The 27,722-nt window shown below is 37.3% G+C and overlaps 1 protein-coding gene across 1 annotated transcript; it reads right to left on the bottom strand.

Annotated features, from left to right (window-relative positions):
- Nucleotides 1-375: 375 nt before the first annotated feature.
- fa2h (fatty acid 2-hydroxylase) lies at nucleotides 376-27,658 on the bottom strand. Its single transcript, XM_084095537.1, has 7 exons — nucleotides 27,243-27,658; nucleotides 10,705-10,797; nucleotides 6,660-6,802; nucleotides 6,415-6,515; nucleotides 5,579-5,751; nucleotides 4,632-4,884; nucleotides 376-2,173 (listed from the first exon to the last, which is right to left on the bottom strand). Exons 1-7 carry the CDS (start codon nucleotides 27,534-27,536, stop codon nucleotides 2,106-2,108), a joined length of 1,125 nt encoding a protein of 374 aa, XP_083951663.1. The 5' UTR covers nucleotides 27,537-27,658; the 3' UTR covers nucleotides 376-2,105.
- Between the last annotated feature and the right edge of the window lie 64 nt (nucleotides 27,659-27,722).

Raw genomic sequence — 27,722 nt, 5'->3', positions numbered from 1 at the left:
AGGATCGTGTGACACGTGAAGACTGGAGTAATGATGCTGAAAATTCTAAATTACAATACTTTAAAATACAAAACATCTATTTTAAATTGTAAAAAGATTATTATATTACGTTTTACTGTATTTTTGATCAAATAAATGCAGCCTTGGTGAGCAGAAGAGACTTCTTTCAAAAACATTACAAATCAACTCCAAACTTTTAAATAGTAGTGTATATGTACATTTAATATAACGCATTTTTAGTTTCAGGATATTACATTGAACATAACTTTGACATTATGTTTTTTGTGCATGTTTTCCTCTTCTAAAAAAAAAAAAAAAGAAAAAAATCGAATGGCTAATAAAAAACAATTTTTATTGACAAAAAACCCCACCAGATTTCCTCAGAAATATACATACGTTTATTTACAAATACAATTGCATTTGCATAGAAATTTAAAAATCCAAAATAAAAATACATAGTAGTAAACAGATTTATTAGAGGCATTTGTTTCTAAAACAATTTGTCTGAATTAAAAGCTCCCACTGTGATTACAAGTCAACAGATACATATATACCTTTGCTAACTTGCTTCAACTGAAAGCATGACATGGGATCTGTCCATGTAAGTTCAGGAGGGCATCACAGTTACAAAATCCAAATTCATTACAATGGCCATTTGTATTTTATTAGTTTCGTAGTGCCATTCAATCACGGTATGAAGAAAAGCCCTGTTCAAATGTCCTTCCATGACTTTTGGCAGAAACGTCAAACCAATTATGCGATCTAATTGGTTAGGAAGGAGAAGGAAGGTAGGGAAGGCACATCGGAATCATTTTTCCTTAAATATATCATATATTTAATCTTTATCTTCATATATAAATTCAAGAACAAACCAGGATAAGGTGGCCTCTTACCAAGAAATTAGGAAATCGATGAACGTACCATCACTGAAACATTAATTATGCTCAAAATGACTGTGTGAAGATGAGTTAAATGTGGCAACTGCTTTTTCTGGGAAATGTCCCATTATTCCAACATCATTAAACAGTATCAAGACAAAGGCAGGGGTTAAAACGAGCAGGGAAACAATACAAAAGTGTGCGAAATCTGCCGTGTGAACGGATGAGAGATCAGCTGAGGATGTTCTCGCTCTCCTGACGCCTGGTCAGATGCAACAGATCGTCACACCAGATGGAATGGTTGCGCCGGCTAGATCTACAATGACGACAGAGGATTTCTATAGACCCTCCACCCTATGAAAGCTACGTACGGCTGGCAACCCTCACCGACAGGAGAGGCCCGTGCACCCCGCTTCATGCCCTCACCACCAGTTCAAAGTGCCTAATCGTCCCCATGTGTTAGTCAGGAGAAACAAAAGCCAACTTCAATCCCCCAATAACTTAATATCTCACTGGATATGTAACATATTATTCGAGGAGCAGCTACTTGAGACATCCTCCAGATCCAATATTAGTAAGTCAATTGGCAAAAAAACACCTCAAAGTGAATGAGACGAGACAGAAAAGCAAGATCACCAGAGCAGCATGAAACATCATAATGAGGGCGGAGCCAAAGGTTTGACTGACAGCTGGGGGAAACATCAACACTGAGAAGAATTAAAGCATCTGAGACTTTCCTGAGTTTTCCTTAATGGCAATGGCTCATGTGGCCACCTAAAGGACTTCCTTCTGCTTGCCTTCAGCGTCTTAACACTACGACTAAGAATTCATTTCCACTCGCACCTTCACACACCGTCCTACACTTACCGGTCCCTGTCTATACCTCTCCTAACATTACATGGATGGGCAAAAACGGAGTTTGATATTGTGGTGCCTCTAATAAAAGACATTTACAGATCTCATCCAACGCTTGATTCATCAGTACATTCATACACATTATATAAATATTTATATAGCTTGACATTCTGTGATTCTCTATGTTTCAGGCTTCCCCTTCTCGGAAAATTGATGATGATGATGATGAAGAACATAAGACTATGGCTGGTAGCAGCAGCAGGGTAAGACACTGTATCTAACATGGTGACAGAAGGAGAATGCAGAAGGGAGAGGCTTATGGGAGTTTGTTGGGGCATTTTGATTTGGTCATTGTGGCAAAAAAGGGATCTTCTAAAACGTCTGCTCTGGGATGACTGTGTTGAAGGGGTGGTCCCAGAATCTGGTGGTGATTCCAAAACCTGGAGAAAATTCAGAATAAATAGAAGCTTTTAAAAAGGAGATAAATCAGTTAAAAAAGAAGGTTAAACGTAATAAATAAATAAAATAATTTTTTTTAAAATATTAAATGTTATATATTAATATTAATATTATAGAATAAATATTAACTCTTTCCCAGCCAGCGTTTTAAAAAAAAGAAAAATATTCTATACTCTTTCAGAAGATGTACAATAGCGCCCCCTACTGTATAACAGTTGAAACATGGAAAGTCATCACTGGCGGGGAAAGAGTTAATCTACTTATAAATATTAAATGTCATAGCCCTGAGGACTTCTGAACCTTTTTTTACAAGCAACCTGGATGGCTTACTTAAAATCTTATATATCTTATTAAGAAGGAAATATAAGTTTTATAAAAAAAAGAATAAATGTATGAATTTATATATATATATATATATATATATATATATATATATATATATATATACAGCGAGGAAAATAAGTATTTGAACACCCTGCTATTTTGCAAGTTCTCCCACTTAGAAATCATGGAGGGGTCTGAAATTGTCATCGTAGGTGCATGTCCACTGTGAGAGACATAATCTAAAAAAAAAAAATCCAGAAATCACAATGTGTGATTTTTTAACTATTTATTTGTATTATACAGCTGCAAATAAGTATTTGAACACCTGAGAAATTCAATGTTAATATTTGGTACAGTAGCCTTTGTTTGCAATTACAGAGGTCAAATGTTTCCTGTAGTTTTTCACCAGGTTTGCACACACTGCAGGAGGGATTTTGGCCCACTCCTCCACACAGATCTTCTCTAGATCAGTCAGGTTTCTGGGCTGTCGCTGAGAAACACAGAGTTTGAGCTCCCTCCAAAGATTCTCTATTGGGTTTAGGTCTGGAGACTGGCTAGGCCACGCCAGAACCTTGATATGCTTGTTACAGAGCCACTCCTTGGTTATCCTGGCTGTGTGCTTCGGGTCATTGTCATGTTGGAAGACCCAGCCTCGACCCATCTTCGACCCATCTTCAATGCTCTAACTGAGGGAAGGAGGTTGTTCCCCAAAATCTCGCAATACATGGTCCCGGTCATCCTCTCCTTAATACAGTGCAGTCGCCCTGTCCCATGTGCAGAAAAACACCCCCAAAGCATGATGATACCACCCCCATGCTTCACAGTAGGGATGGTGTTCTTGGGATGGTACTCATCATCATTCTTCTTCCTCCAAACACGTTTAGTGGAATTATGACCAAAAAGTTCTATTTTGGTCTCATCTGACCACATGACTTTCTCCCATGACTCCTCTGGATCATCCAAATGGTCATTGGCAAACTTAAGACGGGCCTTGACATGTGCTGGTTTAAGCAGGGGAACCTTCCGTGCCATGCATGATTTCAAACCATGACGTCTTAGTGTATTACCAACAGTAACCTTGGAAACGGTGGTCCCAGCTCTTTTCAGGTCATTGACCAGCTCCTCCCGTGTAGTTCTGGGCTGATTTCTCACCTTTCTTAGGATCATTGAGACCCCACGAGGTGAGATCTTGCATGGAGCCCCAGTCCGAGGGAGATTGACAGTCATGTTTAGCTTCTTCCATTTTCTAATGATTGCTCCAACAGTGGACCTTTTTTCACCAAGCTGCTTGGCAATTTCCCCGTAGCCCTTTCCAGCCTTGTGGAGGTGTACAATTTTGTCTCTAGTGTCTTTGGACAGCTCTTTGGTCTTGGCCATGTTAGTAGTTGGATTCTTACTGATTGTATGGGGTGGACAGGTGTCTTTATGCAGCTAACGACCTCAAACAGGTGCATCTAATTTAGGATAATAAATGGAGTGGAGGTGGACATTTTAAAGGCAGACTAACAGGTCTTTGAGGGTCAGAATTCTAGCTGATAGACAGGTGTTCAAATACTTATTTGCAGCTGTATCATACAAATAAATAGTTAAAAAATCATATATTGTGATTTCTGCATTTTTTTTTTTAGATTACAGTATGTCTCTCACAGTGGACATACACCTACGATGACAATTTCAGACCCCTCCATGATTTCCAAGTGGGAGAACTTGCAAAATAGCAGGGTGTTCAAATACTTATTTTCCTCACTGTATATATATATATATATATATATATATATATACACACACACACAATTAGTTAAGTGATACATTTTGTTTATTTTTTTAAAGTGTAATTTTCTGTGACAACAATATAGTTTCTCTGTGCCATTATCGATATAGCTGTGGTGTGAACTCTGCTCTTCTTTAATATTGAGAATGATTTTTAGAACTAAATCTTTGTTGTTATCTTTATAGTTATCGTCCTTGGTGTGAACAGGCCTTTAATATTTAAAATTTAAAAGTGTTATTTAATATGTATTTAATATAACTGGTCTTAACTTGCATAAAATACAGCCACTTTATCCACTATTTTGTAGAGAGATGCTCTAATGCCTCAAAATATTACGTCCTCACCTGCCCTTTGGTGTTCAAAGTGGTGTTTGACATGGTACGCTTTCAGCCCATACAAGTAGGAGTCTTTCCGTGGCGAGCCGTAGTGCAGGTAGTAGTGGATCATGTCGTAGACCACATATCCACACACACCCCCAACAAACAGGGAGGTTCCCAATCCCTCAGACATCAGCTGCATGAGTATCAGATAAAATGCACCAGCGGCGATGGCGGCCAGGCTCGGAGGAAACACCAGACGAGAGCCGTCATACGGAGACTGATGGGTAAGAAAAGAGAGTTTGGTTAGTTTCATCAATAACCCCTTTCACACATACAGCCTTTACTGGTAAATTACCAGTAAGAGATCATGTGTGAACAGGACCTTTTCAGAAGATACCAGTAAAGTTGTAACATTACCAGTAAATTACCGTTATGATGCTGTGAGTAAAAAAAAGAATGAAGATTTACCGGTATGAGCAAGTACGAAGTCAGAATCCACTGGCAGTCTACTTTGGCCAATCATAAAGTTCTTATGGTGATGACATGTTTACTCCGTGCTGTTTACAGTAAGCTCCGCTGCTTTTTAATAGTTTTTCTACAGTATGTCAATATGCGCTAGATGGACATCTTTGAGCAAAAAAGCATTCTGTGTAATCATCATCTTACACCTGTCACTCAGAAGTCAAAAAACATTTGTCAAACTGAACAGATAGTGAAGCTAAAGCGCTTCTCCTCGTGCAGGCGAATGAAGACAACGGCTCAGCGTTTAAAGATCATTTCCGATGACAGACATCACAGAATTTACCGATATTTTGGTGCTAGTGTGTGAATGGTCGGTAAAAAGCCATGTGTGAACAGGATATACGTTTATTTACCGGTTAATTCATTCTGGTAATTTTAACGGTAATTTACTGGGATTACTGCTCAATGAATTTGAAATGAATCTCAGGTATTGAAAAAAATGAACACACCTTGTGGTGCTGACCGTGCAACAGGAAGTGCAGCGTGATGAGGTAATAATTGTGGGCGGGTGGGCGCATGTGGAAGACGAAGCGATGGATGCAGTACTCGACAAACGACCACAGAAACATGCCAAGCATGAAGATGAACGGAAAGCTGTACTTGTGGACCAGAATGGAGTAGTCTACAAATAATAAATAAAAGTATAAAACATACATTAGGACATTTTGGGCAAAATAACAATCCTTCACTGAGAAATTGTACTTAATGCAAAGTGTTACATGTATCAATATAATGTCAACTAAAACGGAACTCTTCAAAATTGTGATTACACTTTTTTCGATAGTCAACTTTAGACATTCTACTAGCTATAAATAACTTTGCAAAGAGTATTAGTAGACTGTTAGGTTAGGATTAGTGCAATAGTTGACTCATTGTTGCAAAGTTAGTAGAATGACGGTTGTCTGTTAGAGAACCATCAAAATAAAGAGTTAGCAGATATTAATCAGACAGTCTACTAATACTCTAATGAAAGTAAGTTTGCATGTAAAGTTACTTATAGTTAGTAGAATGTCTAAAGTAGACTATCAAAACAAAGTGTTTTTGTTAAGTGAAATAAAGCTTAAATAAAATGGATTAAAAACCTAAACTTAAATCATATTTATTCAGTTATTTGCAAAGGCAAAACTTTAGGTCCAAAACACTAAATCTTAAACTGAAATCTAAATTAATTAAAGCTATATAGAAATATTTTACAATATAATAAAAACTATTCTTTAATAGTATATAAATAATACTTCTGTGAGTAAATTAACTAAGTGTATCTTAAAACACACTTTCCACACACCTGATGTAATATACAGTCTTGTCGTCTCTTGTGCCAATAGCGTGTAGCAGTACCAGCTCAGAAAGATAACCACAGGCATCCATACAATTGGCACCATGTACCTGCAAACACACAAACACACATCTGTCAGTTAACCAGCACACACATGACGTAGCACAATACTGTTACTAATCTACAATGTTTAACTTGACTAAGCAAAAACAAGCACAGAGATGTGATAAATCCTGTTATTTGATCTCTCTTACCATGAAGTCTTTGTGTTGGCCTCAAAAAAGTCATTTCCGAACAGTCTGATTGGTCTGTCCACGGGCTGATGGACCCATGTGTCATATTTCTCTCTGAGGTATCCGACCTGCCAGGCCAGTGGCTTCCGCCAGTCCACCAGATCCTGTATGGACAATGAAATAAATCCAATTATTATTTCATTTGATAACAGTTCTATATTAGTCCTATTCATATACTGTTATAGTATGGTGAACGTGATTTCACCGAGTACAACATGTTCCTGGATCAACATCTTTGTTGATTCTGGATTAACATTCCAATCAACCAATCAGAATTGAGGGACTAGTTTACATTTTATCACAAGTTTAGGCTTACAATCAGGGTTAGATGCTTTTACGTCGGATTTCCTTCTGATTTTGTCTTTTTGTGTACGTCTCACTTGGCAAAATCACGGTGACCGTTATAGTTTTAGCTTTTATTTTCATATATTCAGCTTTCGCTTTGAATAAACATTTTAATCATATATGTGTTTTTGTCATTTTTATCTGTTTTTATATAGTTCTATTTAGATTGAATTTAATTTTTTACATTCTTATCCATATTACTTTTAGTAATTTTAGTCCTTAAGCTTATTTATTACAAGTTGCCAAGCAACATTTCTAATCTAATGTTTACTGATTGATGGTAATTAAAAAAAAAAAAGATTTTATCTTATTAGTCATTTGTAATATCATTTTTTTTAACTGCAATGTTTATCTGTGTTTTTAATTGGTTTGTGAAAATGACAGGAATCAGAATGTCAACAAATTTTATCATTTTTAATTGATTTAATAATAATTACATAATTTTGCCACATCAATTAACCTCATACTGACATCTTTATGCAAGTTAACTAGCATAGCAATTACTAACTTTACACTTTATTACCATTCATTAAGGAGTCCTGTTCTTTTTTCTGCCGTTGTGTAAATAACCACTTTTACACACTTCTATCAAAATAAAACAAGATTTTCTGGAAAGTTAACAGAGTTCTTAATACAGAAGGTATTTGCGAAGCAGGAATGTTGGCTATCAATGATGTATGTTAGTTTGCTGAATCATTTGACTTGCTTGATTATGGTGCAAATTTTGACCAGATGCTTTTCCTATTTTCTCCACTAGGGGTCCCTATAACATTATAAAGTGTGTCTAAAACGCCATATTCGCCAAAGAAAACCTATAGGGAGCGGCAACTCACCAAGATTCAAACAAAGACAGGACACAGAGGCCTTGAACTCAAGGACTGAACCTGAAGTGATAGACGCCCATTTATGCATCTTTCTATAAATGTACGTTATAAAACAGTATAGGCTAACATTACTCATACAGTAGTCATGTGCATATTAACAACTCTCCAGTGTAATACAGGATCACGCTAGGTATACAACTAGTCGCAAAGTACAAAAGGTCATCGCATTTCAATGACATTATCTAGGGCTGCTTAAAAAATAGCTTTATCATAGCTCTGGTTCAGTCAGTGTCATTTCTAGTTATTATTGCGTGACAGAATACCAAGTAAGACTTAACATAACCACCCACTTTATTTACTGACTATTTAGGCTACTGCTTGCTTTGAGAAATGAGGACAGACAAGTATTCAGGTTTAGTTCTAGGAAATATCTGTCACACCATCAATACACATTAGGACAAATTAACACCCTTTACTTCATAGCAACGCTGGAATGAGTGAGAGTGCAGCAATAAACCTGAGCCGAAACCACATGATCCCTGTTATAATGAACCCAGAAATCTGGACTGGACTGGTTGCCTATCCTGTTTGATTTACAAGTTTCATTATGCCATTAATTATGGTTTTGGTTGTTATGCCTAAGCCTGATGCACAGCTTACGTTTGGTGCGTTAGTGTAACAGCTGAGGCTGAAGAATGAGCAAGCAAGAATACATACACTTACAATACAATATAATTAACAGGTGAATCTCACTAAGAAATGTTCAGGTGGGTCACATTTTACTGTGTATGTGTGTGTGTATTTATAAAATTGTAAAAAATGTATCAATTTATATACAATTTATATAAAATAGTAAAAAATGATCTTAAAACAATAAAATCTCATTCTCATTGCTGTAATTAATGAGGAAAAAAGAACATTTGTGAAATATAGCTCATGTATAAGTCATGGCAAATATCAAAATAAATAAATAAACTTTTATATAAATATAAAATATATTTTAATACATTTTTATTATTTTTAATGTCCTTTTCCTTCATTTCTTTAAGCTAAATATTTTTTTTTCTTCAGATTTTCTGAATACCAGTGAATAAGGAAACGATCCTCCATAAGCACTGTTCACACATATGCAGGTATTTATAACTACAAGTTGTAGTGAATGGTACAGCGTGGTTCTGCAAAGGGGGTCAGTGTTCTCTAGATTTCTGACCCCATGTGTCACACTCAGGGGGGTTGGACCAAACAATCGATGCTTGTGAAAGTCCTGCATGCCTCTGATAGAGGACACAGGACATTCACACACAAACAGAGAGAGTGAGGGAATGCTATACACTAGCATTTTCACATATTTCACTGTCAGCAAAGTACATAAGTGTTTTTGCTTTCATCCGCCTTGCAGCATCGTTCAAACACAGAAGAAGGAAGCCTTCAAGGGATATTTCACCCAAAAATGTAAATTATCCCATGATTTACTCACCCTAAAGCCATTCTAGGTGTCTATGACCATCTTCTTTGAGACAAACACAATCGGAGATATATTTAAATATATCCTAGGCTCTTCCTAGATTTATAATGGGAGTGAATGGGGGTTGAAATTTTGAAGGGCAAAAAAATGCAGCCATCCATCATAACAGTAATCCATACGGCTCCAAGGGGTTTATCAGGGCCTTCTGAAGCGAAGCCATGTGTTTGTGTAAGAAAAAAAATCCATATTTAAAACATTATTAGCTATAATAACTAGCTTCCGGCAGATAACCGTATGCATACTGCGCAAGTCGACTTCCGCCACAAGAGCTTAGACGCCTTTCGCGGTTTAAAGAAATAGGGGTGTGCAACAAAGCTCCTTTAGCTCCTTTATATCGAAATCCTCTGACATTTCTCTTTAAAATTTCTCGTTTCAGACTTCTAATTCGTGACCCGTTTTGTTTTGCTCCATCCTCTGCGCTTCCATGTTCATCACTGCGTCGGGTCAGAGTTCACTCTAACACCGCAAATCGCTGCATGCGGCCTTCTGCCAATAAAGTTGTAAATATGGATATTCATACAAAAACCCATCGCTTCGCTTCAGAAGGCCTTTATTAACCTCCTGGAGCCGTATGGATTATTTTTTATGATGGATGGATGCATTTTTTGGCCTTCAAAATCTCACTACCATTGTAAAGCTTGGAAGAGCCAGAATATTTTTAAATATAACTCTGATTGTGTTCGTCTGAAAGAAGATAGTCATATCCACCTTGGATGGCTTGAGGGTGAGTAAATCATGGAATCATTTTCATTTTTTGGTGAACTATCCCTTTAAGGAGGATAATCGCTGTACAAGAAAGAGAGCAAAAGAAAGTCACCTGCTCTGTTAGTGTTTCACACTGTCGGTGCATGTGAAAAGAGGAATGGATGTTTGCGGTTTCCTGTCATATGATCTAAAGCTTCACTTCCAGATGTCAAGCAGACAAGTGCGTGGTACAGCGATTTAACAACTGTTTAATAAAATGTCTGGGTTTAATACAAGTTCAGCTCACTCACTAGTCTCTGTGTCATGTTGTTGATTTCTACGGAAAGTCATTTTGAGCCTATGATTGAATGTGTAAAACTATGCTTTCATTATGTTTTAAGGAAGTCCTGTACATTTAGACTTTAGGTTTAGCATCATGTTGGTCACACATCGATCAGATGCGTTTCCTATGGCCTGTTCAAACAGGATGTGTTGCTCTGCAGTGCAAAATATTAACTAGGCTAAAACTAAAGTAAGAAAACAAAATCTAGATAACCTTAGCAGTGCCTTAACGTAGAGCTTGTATTTGAATCAGTAATATGCCAGGTTGCATTTCACTTTTGAATACCGTTTCTTCGTCGACTTTGCTGCATTTATTGATGGCTGAGGTTTCTTCTTCTTCTGTGGTGCTTTCTGGGATCTTCTTCCTCAGTCTCAGAGTCTAGAACAGAAGAACAGAAACATTTCAGATGAACTCTAATGATCACGTTAAATGAGATGAGATTCATCCTATATATTTGATTCATGGCCTGACAACAGAGGGAAATGACAAGTTGAAGCAAGTGGCATTTGACTGGTCATGTGATCTCAACATGGCGGCCACCACAAAGTGACCTGCTTCATGTAAAAGAAAATAACTTTTATTAGGCTATTGATATGACTTTAATTACCAAGCACACCTTTAATGTTAATAATAAGTGATCAAATCTCTCACTGCTCTTAATTTACATTCATTATTACGGACTTACTCGAATAACTATTTGAAAAGCTTACTTGAAGACTTCATACTATTGTTTTAATTGAATATCAATAAATATATCAATAATTAACGTTTTAAATGAAGTGTTCAGTTCAAAAGCAATAATAGTTTTTAAAAACTAATCGTTTTTAATGTGGTATCAAAATTGCAAAATAGTTCTCGTACAAGTTGACGAATGATATAGTATAGTCAGACCTGCTGTTATTGAAATATATTAATCAATAAAATGAATTCCAGCAAAAACAAAACATTAAATACTACCAATAAAATAAAATGTACCAATCAGAGACAGCGTACTATAATCAGGCTGGCTAATCATGGTCTTGATCCTTCATCCCCAAGTAGCTACAGGCCTATTTCGAACCTCTCTTTTCTCTCTAAGATATTAGAAAAACTTGTTTCCTCTCAGTTACAGGCCTATTTAACAGCACATAACCTCTATGAGGCTTTCCAGTCTGGCTTTCGTCCGTTACACAGTACTGAAACAGCCCTGGTTAAGGTTCTTAACTAGCTCCTCCAAGCTTCTGATTCTGTTAGTTCTGATTCTCCTTCTGTTAGACCTCAGCTCAGCCTTTGACACTGTTAAGGAAATTTTCGTTAAAAAATAAATACGACCTCACGTTATGTCAATCATGCTTGCACACTGCCTCCAAAACTATGTTATTTGTTTGAAACACTCTTTGCATATATCTCTAACCTAACTTTGTAAGCAACCTCTGTATATTACTTTTCAGCCCTTGGTATGTGTATTGTACTTTGTTGTTGATGTTTATTTGGTTCTGTTCCTTAAACCTATCTTTGTAAAGTGACCTTGGGTGTTGGAAAGGCGCTATATAAATAAAAATGATTATTATAAAACATTCAATACAACAGTAAAGTCTCTTATAAGTTGTATCTGCTATTTTTCAGAAATCGAACTCAATAAAATACCAACAAAACACAAAATAAAAGTCCCTTGCAAGTCAAAGCTGCTGTTTTTCAGAGAACCAAATCAATAAATACATCTAAAACCTAAAGATCAAGAGACGTTGTACTACAATAAGAAATTCAAATGTGACAATATGAATTCCAACAATATGGCAGACGTGATTAGACTTTCTTTTTTTTTTTCACAGATAAAACAAACACCAACCCTCACTGTCACTGGCATCATACCACCACAAAAAGTACACCACACCTTATTCACGTGGTTCACACATCACAGCACACATTACGTCATGCCTCAACCCACAGGACACAAGGGCTACTCGTTTCTCCATAGGGTCACAAACACACTGGAACACACCCTTCACAGATGGCTAGGATGGTGGGACAGGTGAAATATTAAACAGGTCTCGCATCGAACCATACCATTCTAATGTTAAAGAGATGATTAACCCTGCCCTCCTTCACACCTGCTTACACACACACACACACACACACACACGTTTTATGGGGACCCCCCATAGACATACTGTACAAACTGTATATTCCATCCCCTAAACCTACCCATCACAGAAAGCTTCCTGCATTTTCACTTTTTCAAAAAACATAATTTAGTATGATTTCTCATGGGGACCAAAAAAATGTCCCCCACAAGGACATTTTGTCCCCAGAACATTGGGATTCCCAGGACCACACACACATCTCCATGGCAACCTAACACCTAAGCCATATGATCTGCCATACTACTGTACCAGAAGGTGCTCAACATGCCATAGAAGTTGATGGTTGAAGTGTTGCTGTTTGTGAAATTGAGCGTGACTAAGGCCTCCTGGGTTTGTACAATTTAAGCAGCACAAACTTACTCAGAGGTTACATGGCATTGGAGGATATTTATGCAATTGTATTCAGACCTGCATGAAATTTCAATACGTTTCGTGCAATTCGTTTATAAAATATGCTAATGTTTTGATGCGGTTTTCAGCTACCAGTAAGAACATTAAAATTTCCTCTGATTTATTCTTAATATTGGAAACCGTCACAATAAATGTGAAAATTGGTGTGAAATTTTAAAATGTATTCTGTCACTAAAATGAGAATGAAAATGATTGATTCATTAGATTTGAGCGCTGTGGCATGGAAAATCTCCATCAGTGACTTCACTTTACAGGGTCAGGTGCTTTGATGGAGTAATTGTGCAGTTTAATGTGCTTGAGAGATGTTTTTCCCCAGTGCAGTACTTATTTTATTGATGTAGTCTTACCTGCCAATGTTGTAAATACAAAGTCACCTTGTCCTAACAGCAAGTGATATTTTTTAAATATTGTAAAGATTTGAATCACTAGCACAAGTAATGATATTTGTATTAGAAGTAAAAGTTTAGGGTTGGTAAGATTTGTTGCCGTTTTTAACATTTATACGGGCATTTATTTGACCAAACATGCAGTGAAAACGTTAATATTAGGAAATATTATTGCATTAAAAAATAACTTTTCTATTTCAATATATTTTAAAATGTAATTTATTCCTGTGATGCAAAACTGAATTTTCAGCATCATTACTCCAGTTTTTACAATGTCACATGATCCTTCAGAAATCATTCTAATATACTGATTTGCTGCTAAAAAACATTTTTTATTATTATCAACGTTGAAAACATTGTTGTGCTGCTTGATATTTTTGAGGAAACCATGATACTTTTTTTCAGGATTCTTTGATGAATAGAAAGTTCAAAACATTACAAATGTCTTTACTGTCACTGTTGATTAATTAATAAATGTGTCCTTGCTGAAAAACACACACATACACACATATTGAAAGGGAGCTCCTTGCAGATACAAACTAAGTCACATTCTTCTCATGGTGAGCAAACCATAACTTTTGAAAACAGATGCGCCTGACCAGATATTCCAGATGACTGTCGGTCCAAACATCACAAACACAAACATGCATACTCGTCTTACAATGCATTTTTGTTGACACTGACACGCGCTAAAGCTTACTCAGAATCAGTCCATTTTGTTATTGTCACACGTCATTCACTTTAATGCTTAACTTACAGCCTAAAAAAACTCTTATACAACAATTTTATAAAAATACAGCACCATATCACATGGAAATTTAGTTTTATTGCACCCTATAGACACACTTACTGTCGCACACAGTGTGCATACATGCCTGCTGGGGTGCTTTACTGTTTACAAAGAGCCACGCCAATCATTAGTCTAGAAATACACACAAACCAAATGCAAAAAGAGGAAGGGGGAATTTTACCACTTGAGGGATTAAACTCCATCAGTTGTCAAAGTGACACTAAATCAAGGGACATGTAGAAATCATATAAGATGACATTTATGTGATTTTGTTTTACATCCTGAAGAAACATTCACACACAGAAATTAACACTTAACCAGTGCCTATAGGACAACACACAAGGGACTGTATCCAGAAACAAACAATTGTCGTTATAGATACAGTCACTATCGTAGCACTGAAGTCACTGAATAAACTTGCACGACAGGCCTTTCACACAATACAAACCAGATTAGAAAACAGGTCACATGAAACAATTCAATCTGGCATGCACATGCATGTTGACATCTTGATCACATGCTTTCAAGCGAACAATACATAAACATCCAAGTACCAAACTTAGAAACTGTCAAAAAGACAATATTATCTGGTCTTTATCAACTCTAACGTAGGTTTCCTGTGAACACGACTCTCATTTACACTTTACGTGCCGTTTTTGAGTTCATGGTCAAAGAGGCACCGCAAATTGACTGTGAATGACAGCAAATCATTTGCTTTTATAGCTCAAAAACAGTTTTGTATTAGTGGGTGTGATACGAGATGTGTGCTGCACTTTTGTCGAGGTGCTGAAGCGAGAACCGGGCAAAGAAACCTTTAGGAAAAGCAGAGGAAGATGTATTTTGGAAAAGTGCAAAAGTCCTTAAGAAGGGCAAACAAATGGAGAGTTATCTCAGGGTTATGAGGAAGGAAATTAAAATGAAACTGGAAAAGCTTGGGTAGGGTAAGGCCGATTTGGTCCTAGTTACAAAGTATGAGACTTGGAATATATGGTTAGAGCAAGTTGCAAATGTTCAGAGGAGATGGCAGCTGTAGGGTTGGTTAATGGTAACTCAGATGGTTGGTTGGGGGGGTCTATCAAAGTTCTCTGATCTGTGGTGCAGAAGATGGTTTGAGCTCAACAGGACTGCAGGGTAAAGAACCTTCAAAGGGATTGCCTACAGCTCATTCTGCGAAACTCTGCTTCCAAGGATAAGGTTGGTATTGGACTCCAAATAAACACAGTAGCTGACACAGCATGTCCAAGGTCGATTTCAATCAACATTAAGATTTTAGCTTGAAATGTATGTGAAATTTAAGAAAAGTGTGCATATTTTATAGCTATTTTTAAACATTCCATTACTAATTCATTGTAAAAAGTCCTGTGACATTAATTAAAATTAAGAAGAAAAAAATAAATAATAATAATAATAATATAATTAGCTAAATGCTCTATACATACATCTCGTTTTTAATGGATAGAAGGTTACATTGTGTCCAAGTGGGTGAATATGGCTTAGCATGTGGATGAGTATTAGTAAGCAATGCCTGGAAACGTTGTTAAAGGCGATCCACGGTCAGAGGACTGGAACGGATAAACCTAAAGTTGGCCATCCGTGTATTCAGAAGGTTGTTTTGTCTTTATATTTAGTCAGCCCACTTTATCCATACATCAAAACCACAACACAGAGACTCCCCTCACCATGGAAATTCTGAGAGAAAAAAAAAGATCACCACAAAACTTCACCACTTTCCATTTCATTTCCATTTTGATGGTCTATTCCTTTGTTATCTTTCTTCACAGTTAATTAAACCTAAACAAATCTGCAATCAAATCACGCGTGCATGATCCCCTCTTGGTAAAAGCACACAACGCAACCCACCACCTATTGTGTGTACCATTCTACATTATATCTTATTACTTGTAAAAGGGTGCTTAGTCACAGAATAGAGACTTTCCAATTGTCCTTCGGGGACACAGAGAAATTTGGATGGGGTTAGTATTCCTTTGTAGTGGTTTTTAATGGTCAATGTGGATGTCTAAAAAAAAAAAAAAAAAAAATCAACATTCAGTGAAAGCACTGTGTGACTATGTCTGAAGCTCTGCCTGATGACCAACAGAGTGGAATGTATGAAAATATAGGCATAAATCATTACACCTAGACGGTATCATTTTCCGGTGTGGTATGCAAATATCTAATTGACTTAAGTTACGACAGCTGCACTGGCAGATATAAAATCAAGTGACAGCGTAGTTTACATAGTTTTCAGGGTTACCCTATATTTGGGCTTGGCCGACCATGGAGCATGGAGTTCTTTCAAAGCCAATCTATACAAACGTATCCAGATATAACGGATCAACAGGATTCCATGGATGGAAGAAATGCAGTGGTGACAGTGGTGAAATGCAGAAATTGCGAGTTAAGGGCAAGAAGGAGGCTGGCGTGGTAGACTGGCATGGGGGCTAAAAGAATTCCTCTGGGAGAACAATAAGGCTTCTTTATGGAGCAGTAAGGATCCGGGACACTGAATGAGAGAGACGCACATACATACAGAAAGAGTTACGAGAACAAAAGCGTGAAGGACAGAGGAAGAGGGCTCAGGCTGGCACAATCCGAACAGTGGCAGTGTGTGGAATGGTGTTGGGGCGGCTGCAAGAGCACGTTGGGGGTTGAGAGCCTCAGATACATACATTCAAAAGGGCACCCAGGCCATCAGAATCGCCTAGCCAAACTCTAATTAGCTTAACCCTGTACTGAGTCACTCCCAGTCAACAGTAATTCTTATCAATTTGCAAACCCACCACATTCCCCAGATAGAGATGTACTATAGGAACAAATGTGACCACATACCAACTAATGAAAAAGCACACCCATTTTGGTCTCGGTAAGTGAACAGGAGCAAACTGCATACATTTGGAATGGTTAAAAATCAGTTTAGCATTAACAAAGGTGTGGGAAGAGAGAATGTTTGGTATGAATCATCTTTGTAAAAGCATAAATGCTACTTTTGGATACTTCCACCTGAGTGATTGTTCCTCTAATGCTTGTACAAACGAGATGTTTGCTTAAGTATCATTGACTGGCTAAGTCTGTGTTTTCCCCCCGAGAAGGGTTTCCAGTAGAACAAAGTGCTACGGTCAAAATTCACAATGACATCGACTGACATTTTCGGGGTCTATTTAGATCAGGGTTGTCCAATCCTGCTCCTTGAGGACCACTGCCCTGCTGAGTTTAGCTCCAAACCTAATTAAAAATAGCTCTTTAAGCTTTTCAGAATAGCTTCCAGACAGGTATGTTGGGGCAGATTGGAACTATACTCTGAAGCTTTGGCCCTCCAGGAGGATTGGACACCCCTGAACTGCAAAAAAATTAATTATTTGGTTCTAGTGCTCATGCAACTTAATCTCTGAAGAATCTTAATGCAACCTTATCAGGCATCATTCTGGAATTTCTTACAAAATGAGTGATAAAGCTAGTGGTTCTTCAGAAACAAAAATGATACTAGCTTAAAATAAGCTACGCCGCATTACCTCACCTGTTTCAACAGTGTTCAGGGTAAGAGGGTCACATGACCCATGAGGATTCTTTTAAGTTAATAATTAACCATTATCCAATCAGTGCCAGGATACACAGTTGGACGGACTGATCTTGATAAGAGGCAGTAACTGATGGACTATTCCAAGATGTCGAAAACATCAGCCATGTGAAGTGTCACTGATTTAGGGCAGATGTAAAACATTTGGCTTGTGTTATTCAGAGGAACACTTATGTAAATTTGCAGGCAGAAGTCCCTCGACAACCTGTCCAATTCCCAAAGCATCTCTCTCTAAACACACTGGTTGATTGTATAAATGAATATTTGCTGATTCTCCAGCAAAATCTGATGCTCAGGTTTTAATTCAAGTACAGTTGAAAGCAATGATGTGAGGTTGTCAAAGGTGAAGCATGGGAAAGTCTTGTGACACAAGCAGAAGAGGCAGGCTTCTACAAGCTTACACAAATGTAAATGACTAAACAAAAGTACATGTTAATGCAAATGCCCTGAACAAGCTTGGCTGTAGTATTTCACTTTTGGGCATACAATAAAACCAATAATTACAACTCGCCTCTTGCTCTTAAAAATAGAAAAAAAATAGTTTACAATGAGGTACTTACAATGGAAGTGAAGGGGGGCAATTATTAAGGATTGCAAAGCAGAAATGTGGAGTTTGTGAAATTGTGAAACTGTAAGCCATCTTGTAACTATACTATTGTAACAGTGAGTATTTTAAATTTTACAAATCGGCCCCATTTATTTCCATTTTAAGTGTCTCACAATAACCCAAATTTATGCTTTTTCAAAGAAAGGAGGGACAAGCAGAACATTCATTTTAATTTTTTTGCAATCATCATAAAGCCACAAATGCCGTTGATTGAGCTTAATGTACTGAACCCAGAATATCCCTTTAATATTTTGAATTCTGAGTTTTTTGAAGCCATTCAAATCAATGCCTCTTTCCTCGTGCTTTCCTCTCTAAAGTGTCACTCTACAGCTGGTCCAGGATCTGCTTTTTAAACGCTTATCTTTGCTCAAAAAAGACACTAGTCCAAAGTCGAAACCGATCCCAGACCTGTGGATCTGGAATTTTAAGTGGTAGGCAGGGTTAAGACCTGTCTACTCTCACCATAAACAGGGATGTTGTTGGTGAGTAAGCTGCATCACCCAGAGAACTGGAGGAACCTGCTAGGGCAGATACTGGGAGCACTTTTCTCGCTCTCTTTTCCTTAATTTCTTTCCTCGTTTACCAAGCCAAATTTAACATCAACGGTCAGCTTCATTATCCTGGATTTGGCAGATACAGTATAAGAAAGTTTAGATGTCTGGGCAAGGGTGGGTATAGTCAAGCAAAGGTTGCTGTGACTATTCGGCATTATCTGTTCAAGTACCACTCAAATCTCATCTGATGATGACTTTTTTAAAATATATATATTACGTAAACCAGTTGTGTGTATTTGCATAGTGCAAAGGTTTAAAAAAAAAAAACATGAAAATTGTAAACATGAAGGCTGTCCGCTTGCCCAAACCTACATGCAATAACAGAATTTTTTTCAGTTCCCTCCCTTCAAACAAATCATTTGCAGGTCTGCACACATGAGCTTGTCCTATCGTACAGAGTTCAGCGAACAAGAGCAGCCTCACATGTAAAGACCTTCAATCCAGGAAGAGCATCAGCGAGGAGATTAGAAATATGTGCAACGGGATTAGCACGTCTGAAGTTCACAGATTCAAAACTCACTATCATTTTGCTACGTGTGCACCCTGGGCACTTCTTTTCCAATTTTGAGATTATTTGTGTGTCATGCCTGTAAGGATGTCAAAATTGTGGGACTTTGGTACAAAGTCCGATGTTTGTACAATACCACTGTTTTTTTATTAATATTTAACTTTTAATACACAAATGAGTTTAATCGCATATTTGCTTTTGCTATGAAATTTGTTTAAAAATTTTTTTAATAGTGTAGTTGCTACCAACGACTACTGAAAATGTGGTTTAGTGACACGGACACCCCTGCATGCCTGTAGTTTAAAGTTTAATACTTAACCTTACCAAATATTCCCCAAGCATACAAAAAAGGGTCTGCCTTTAAGTCAAAAGAGGAATATCTCAGCTTCCTGTTCTCTACAAAGAACAATTATATAATCCAGTTATGCATCTCATGAGATAAGGTGACCTAAAATCAATAATCATATTGTGGAAAAAGCATTGGACTGGTGTGGGGAAATGCACATCATACAGAACCAATGACCTAAAAAACAATTTTCCAACACTGATGTGTCATTTCTCCTTCTGTACCTCTCCTGAAGAGTTCAACAGGTTGAACAATTGAGGTTTATCTCAACTGGCTGAACCTGTTAGAAACTTCATCAGCACATTGAAAACACTTCTTAGAAGTAGAAACTACAAAAGAATGATACCACCTGATTGTTCTAAAATGTATAACCTCCACTGGTCGAACTTGTTTTAGATAGTGTCTTAGCATCTTTAAGAAGCTTTGTTTTAACACATTGTTCAGATTTCAACTTTCAAGCTGTGAGATCTGTCAGTTGCAATGGAGTTCACATATAAGATCAAAATATAGATGGAGAAACTGGTTATTCTGATGCTTATTCAAAATAGTATGTTCAATTTACAATATAAATATTACACGTAGGCCTACATTTTCCAGCAAATCAACATTAAAATGTGTAAGTTGGTTCTGCTGAACTTCCATGGTGTCAGCTTTGGAACAATACACCCTTTTTCTTTGCGAAGCCACAATTCGGACAGGGTTTATATGAATCACACTGATTCAGTTCACACAATGATTCTCTATGCAGTGTAATAAGCAGTTCAATTAGTCTGCATGAGACTAAACCATGTGTGCGGCTCATTGGAGAGTCGGAGTGAACTTTGACACAGTCAAGCAATCGTACGATAGCTTCCTTTCTGAATACATTTTAAGTTTAAGCACTGATTTCCCTCTTTTACATCAACTTGCAAAGTTACGGAAAAGAGTTAGTTGGTTTTCGGGAAGCATTTAAAACCAACCAATAGTCATATAGTATGTTTTGCTACATTAGCCATTGAGAGATTCCGGGTCCCAGGGATCCACTCAGAACCAAGGCAACAGGTGTCTCCTGGTGACGCCAGGCTTATGACTCTTGTACCCAGCATGCTCCTCTCCTGGGGCCCGTCCGGTACCTTGATGCAATTAATGAGCAAGCAAACCTTTATTACTTTAGGGACCGATGGTGGCCGAACCATCTGTATATAATCTATCAGTGACCTACGTTATAAATTTATCAGTGAGAACTTCTGAGCATGTCCTATGATTGGACCATTGGCTCCCAAATGCCTCCCGCTCCCAAGGTGCAATTCACCAGTCTGACACAGTCTCCTTGGGGAAAGAGAATGGAGGGTTACAAAGTGAAGTGGTTTGATGACACTGGAGGAGCTAAGTACTGAGGCCGTCCCTGTCGGCATAGCAGCCCGCAGTAAACAGTTCTCACACCAGAGGATACCTATTCATCCTAAAGTCCTGTGGTTATTGGCGTACTTACAATATAGCACAAACTACACTGCTCCAATATGAGGTCCCATCACAACCACGAGACTTTGTGAAAGGAATTTCAGGGAATTTCACTGTATTGAGCATTCACAACCAAGATGGCCCTTGTTTAAGGTTGGCATGCTGCTGAAGCCATGGAAAACAAAAAGGCTATTGAAGGAAAAATGAGATTCATATCCTCAGAAAGGAAACATTCCAGAAATTCATGCCTCTGCCTTGTACGTTCCTCTCAAAAAAATCAGCAGGCAACTAACCCGGTTCACTCTGACCAAATGTTTCAATTGGACTAGAACAGCTGTAAAAATGAGTGAAATGTCATTTATTGTATCAGTCGATATTTGATATTTCATTGAAAATATAGGGGAAAAGAGCATGTGTTTGCAACCTTTGTCATCATCTAACACTTAAAATATAATATAATCCAATGTAAATTATTTAGTCCTGTAAAGCGGAATAACGCTGTAATGGAAAACAAAATAAACCTTAAGCCTAAAACCAGCCATTAATCCAATCTTCAGTCATAAATATAAATGTGCACGTGTCAGAGCATTTGGGAGTGAGAGTGTGACACCACCAAAAAAAACACGGTGCTAAATAAATGTGCTAAAGGAGCCTTTGTCCTTTCACCTGTGTACAGAGTTGAACTAAAGCGATACCATGTTTTACAATGACCATTATGATCTTACCATTCTAGTTACAAGGTAACTCGCAGCCACAAGACCAGTTGTTTCATAAAGGACAATCATATATATAAACCTAACAACCATTTACCTAGACATTCATGCATCAGTTCATTCATCCTTTTATCTCATTCTCCTTATTCAAATTCATGCTTGCTCAAGAAGTGGAACCGCCTGGTACCATTTTGTCATTACATCACTGGCAACACGCCCATAACAGGTCATCGCCTTGTCATACCCTCACTAGATATGAGCAAACGGACAACAGCCCCTGCACCTAGTCAACAGGCCAGCTGGTTTCATGAGCGATCAATAAGCAAGAGAGACAGACGAGGCCTTTGAGTTTGCTCTTGCAATGTCATAACCATTAATACTACGAATACTTCCAAGTTTTAAAAATGTATAGCAGGTCTAGCCAGTTTTTTCAGAATTAAATAGGAATATGTGACTAATATCATGAGTCACTCTTGTCTTTTAGTGGGAACAAACAAACAGCAATCAATGGGTTCAAGATCTCAAGGAGGGGCTTGTTTGAAAAGCAGTGCGTAATAAATATGATCAGAAAATGATAAGAATGATAAAACTTTGCACATGTGACAAGATATGAAAATTAGAATAATAATAAAAACCTGGAACTGGAAGCTGTGATACTACCTGGTCCCACCACCACCCCCACTGGTTCCTTAGGGATTGACACTGGTTTAGTGCTGTCTTCTGTTTGATAATGCGATTCAAATGTGAGGCGGAAATGTATAGGAATCTCATAAGTTCCATTAAGAAATCCAGGGCTCAACAGTGCAAGCATTTCACTCGCATTTGTGACTAAAACAAACGTGTAGACAAACTGTAAAATATATTTAGAAGCACGTATGTGAATTAAAAAAGTTCCCGCTCATCCTTAGTCTAAAAATATTCAGGTCCGGTTTCACAGAAAGGGCTCAGATTAAGCCACGATTGGGCCTTAGTTCAATTAGGACATTTAAAGTATGTTTTCTAAACATGCCTTAGAAAAAACATTTATGGTGTGCATCTTGAGACAAAACAATGGCACTGACATATTTTAAGATTTGTCAGTGCAAGTTTCTTTCAGGTAAAACAGCTCAAACATGCAATTTTACTAGCTTAAGCCTTGTCTGTGAAACCGGGGGAAAGGTCTTAAATATCTTAAATGTTATAACGAATGTATTGATAACCATTTTATGAGGTCTTAAAGGTCCCGTTCTTCGTGATCCCATGTTTCAAACTTTAGTTAGTGTGTAATGTTGTTGTTAGAGCATAAATAATATATGTAAAATTATAAAGCTCAAAGTTAAATGCCAAGCGAGATATTTTATTTAACAGAAGTCGCCTACAGCGAACGGCCCGTTTGGACTACATCCCTCTACTTCCTTCTTTAATGACGTCACTAGAACAGTTTTTTGACTAACCTCCGCCCACAGGAATGCTCCCTCAACTCTGTACTTGCGCACTTCTTATAACTTACTGTGTTTACTCAGCTCTTACGGTGATTTTCTGAAGTAAAACTGACGCTTCATCTTTTGTTTGATGTACAATAAACTTTATTAAACTCATCAGTATATGTTTGATCATCATTCGGACCTGGTCCGAAACAGCAGACTTGTAGGCTATTAATAAATAATGGATACATACAAGCAGATGACAAATACGTTATAATAACCGTAATTAAACTACTAAACTATACCTGTTCCATCTCTATACAGCACTCTGACTCTGTAGGCATTATTGTCCGACTCGAAATGAACACCGTTACTGAGAGTTTCTGATATTATCATCATTCCGTGAGATGAAATTGTCCTGAGAGACTGAGCGCGAGCTCATGAGGCTCCGCCCCCTGGGTCGTCCAGCAGCAGCTTATTTGCATTTAAAGGGCACACACTAAAACAGCGCGTTTTTCTGAGCCCCAAAAAATGACAATTTAAACATGCTGTAAAAAATGATCTGTTGGGTATTTTGAGCTGAAACTTCACATACACACTCTGGGGACATCAGAGACTTATTTTACATCTTGTGAAAAGGGGCATAATACGGGACCTTTAAATTTGGGGTTGGAGAACCAAAGTCGGGTACAGGCTAATGTGATTATTAAAGTTCAAAAGGCTATGATTTCATTAAATAAATGTGAGTGTTTCAAAGTCAAAACATAGAGAATATATACACAACCATGCAAAAGTTTGTGGACAACATGATTTTGTTTAATGTTTTTGAAACATTAAATTATATTACAGCAAAACGGTAATATTGCAAAATATTATGTGATTAATATTACAATTTAAAATAACTGTTTTCTCACAATCATATGATGAATAGAAAGTTCGAAAGAACAGCATTTCTATTTGTAATAGAAATCTCTTATTATATATGTCGTATAAATTATAAATGTCTTTACTGTCACTTTTCATCTATTTAATGTGTACTTGTTGAGTAAAAGCATTAATTTCTCAACAAAAAAAACGAACCCCTAAAATAACCCCAAACTTTTGACCAACAGTGTATGTATATGTATAAATGTCTGAATACCATGAAATGCCTTGAGAAATTTTTTTTGCATTTATCTTTTGATATTTTGCAATGAAATAATCAAAAATAAAAACAACTGGGACTGAAAGAAAAATACTCGATAGCCACTGGTAGCTCGCTACAATGGGGATTTTGCATTTAAATTTGTACGTCATACTCCGATATCAGATATCAGAGATCTAATAAAAATTGCAAATCACCTGAGATAATTCCACCAGACACACTCCCTTTTACTCTTGGGAGAAAATTGATTTTGATATTTTGCATTGTAAAAAAAAAACCCTGTGAATCAAACACACAACCATTGGTAACTCAATAACCTTTAGCTGATTTTTTAGATAAATCTCCTTATGGCTCATTAAAAATATAAGAATCTTCTGAGGGTGTTAAAACATGTTTGTGAAACTATGTGGAAATAGATTAGCAATATCTCAGGCCGAGCCCTTGTGTTGGGTGGTGCGGAGTCCTCACACTATTTAAAGGATCAGAGACTGTTTACACTGCAATCATAGCTGCGAAGTAAGGATTTTAACAAAGCCCCAAAGTTAAATTCAGCATCAAATGTGAGCAATGTCCAATCTTCTCAGAAGGCCTCAAATCCGCGCAGTCCTCACAAATACACACTCTTTCAATATATCACATACAAACACACTCCTGCTTAACAACAAACATGCTAAATGATTACAGCAATGAGGGTTTAGCAATAATCAATGACGTCATCTGTTCTTCAAAAAAATTCCTTGAGTTCCTAAACTTTGAAAAAAAATTAATTTGCATGACGTTTCTGGTTGTTGGAGATTACTAGATAATGATTTAAAAATATCTTAGAGATCGATTGCAAACAAAGCTGTTTTTATCTTAGCGGAACTAGAACTTTATCCCCTGGTTTAACAGAGAAGGGTTAAGCCTAGTCCCAGTCTAAAATGCATGTTTGAGCTGTATTAACTGAAAGCAACAAATCATTAATTTGTCTCAAGATGCACACCACCAGTAATGCTTTTTTCTAAGACCCATTTATGAAAGCTACTTAAATTTCCTAATTGAACTAAGGCCTAATCCTGGCTTAATCTAAACTCTGTCTGTGAAACCAGGCCTAAATATTCACTACAAAACATCCCATGAGTAAAAAAAAAAAATGTAATTGCCATGACTTTTCCAGACCTGGGAATCACTCATTTAAAATTCCTTTATATTTATTCCTTAATTTGTTTACGGCAAGGATATTTACAGGTTTTGAATGCAAGAACCCTGAAAATGTGTACTATAATGGGAACAATAAACATACCACTTCTTAACAATCTGCAATAAAAATGAAACTGAATAATGTATACAGTGAATTTGCCAAGGATTAATTATGAATAACCGGATATAAAGTGAAGCAATTACTATGAAATGTTTGATAACATTAGCGGTCAAACAAAAAATATTTTTTTGCTTTTTTTCCACTGTATGCATTTTCTAACCAATCACAACAATGTACAATACAACTTTTAACACTCCCTTATGTACATGTACAGTTGAAATGGTCCAGGATGCCAGGATTTCATTTAGAAACGCATGTAGTGAAGTGTAAAGTGATCATTAATTACAATGATACTTCATGTGACCCTCTCAAATGCTGACAGTACTCTGTGAAACCTTAAGTGGCGTGGAAATTTTCCTCCTCAGCTATTGTGTTGTGGGTCATGTCTGAGTAGACAAGACAGACCGGTTTGATTGTCACACACACACACACACACACACACTCGTTTACACCTCCTGCATTCTGAAATATCCACCCTTCGCATCCCAAAAATATCAATATTTTTATTACAGGCATAGTGATAATAAAAGATTGGCAATACCTAACAGTTTTTTAATATGACAAGATATGAAAATTAGAATAATAATACATAAACCTGTAACTGGAAGCTTTGATGCTGGTCCCACCACCACCCACCCCCACTTGTTCTTTAGGGACTGACATAAGAAAGGCAAGCATAGACAGAAGGCTTGTTTATCTAATTAGAGCCCTCAATGGGATATCCAACCTGCTGACACGACGCACAAATATCACGACTATGATCATCGAGATGGCTTCTTATCCAATGGTTTTCAAACATTTTATATTCGCGCAATTAAAAAAAATAATAATAATAATCGTTACCTTAAATTTACTGCACAGGTTAAAAAAAAATTATATGTTGATTACTTTACGCACTGACGTTAATTGCGTCATCACGTGTTCCTTGCATAACGGCGTGCCATGCGATTTGTTCTAAAATGTGCATAAAGACATGTAGCAAATATAGTACTTTTATTAGTTTTTTTCGGCTAAACCTTATTAATAATAATGTTTTGTAATATTATGAGACCCAGATTGGTTTGTTTGGTCTTTCAGAACATATATATTGCATTTACACTAGGCTACACAACTGTAAAATTCAGCAAAAAAAAAAATAATAATAATCTTTTTACCTGTTTTCATAAAATATTATTTAAAAAACATAAATAAAAAATCCTGTTCCGTATGACAAACGGTGATATTTCCAGTAGCCTATATGTTTTTTTCTCGGTTCAGTGATGAGTTCATGACTCGAGAACTCCAATTCAGTGCGAACTTTTTCCACAGATTCATTGAAAATATCCGACTCAAAAGAAAGTTTCTCGAATCTGACATCGCTATAAAAAATTAAAAAAAAATCTTAACGGACCAAATTGTCTTCTTAAGTCACTATGGCTTTGTGTGGAGTAAAGTTCCTGAACATCTTAAAAAGTGACTTCCAGTTGAGTTATACTTCCTCAAAATAGTGCTCGAGCTTCTTTCTGTTGCTGTTTCGGGACTTACCTCCGTATCTTCATCTGTGTTGTCTCTGTCGAGTTCACCGATGTAGTACTGCTCCATCCACCTTCGGGCGTTATCCGAGTGCCGGTGTGGGGGTCCGTCGATCTCCCGGCTGATGTCCTTGCCGGACCGGCGGAGAATGAGCGCCTCTCCGCCCGGGTGCATTCGGAGGAACCCTGTCACATCGTACACGCGCGTCCCTAACAACACCCAGCACGAATCCTTAGTGCAATGTTTGGCTACCTCCTTTTCAGAAAAAAAGCGAGGGGACACCGAAGGCGACATTTTTTTATTCATTTAGGGGTGTCCACAAGAGGATAGAGAAAGGTAGGCACACAGGTGGGACCCCCACTGACTTTCTCCAGCGATTGTGTTAAACAACTACTGACTATCGACTTCGAGCCTGAGCAGAGTTCATAGCCGGCCTGCTCATTAAGCAACTCATGAATAATTCATGACGCAAGTCACTGCTGATCCAAGCAC

This window comes from Abramis brama, assembly GCF_963993115.1.
Source record: "Abramis brama genome assembly, chromosome: 20".
Taxonomy (NCBI): Eukaryota; Metazoa; Chordata; class Actinopteri; order Cypriniformes; family Leuciscidae; genus Abramis; species Abramis brama.
This window is presented reverse-complemented; position numbering and strand designations above follow the sequence as displayed.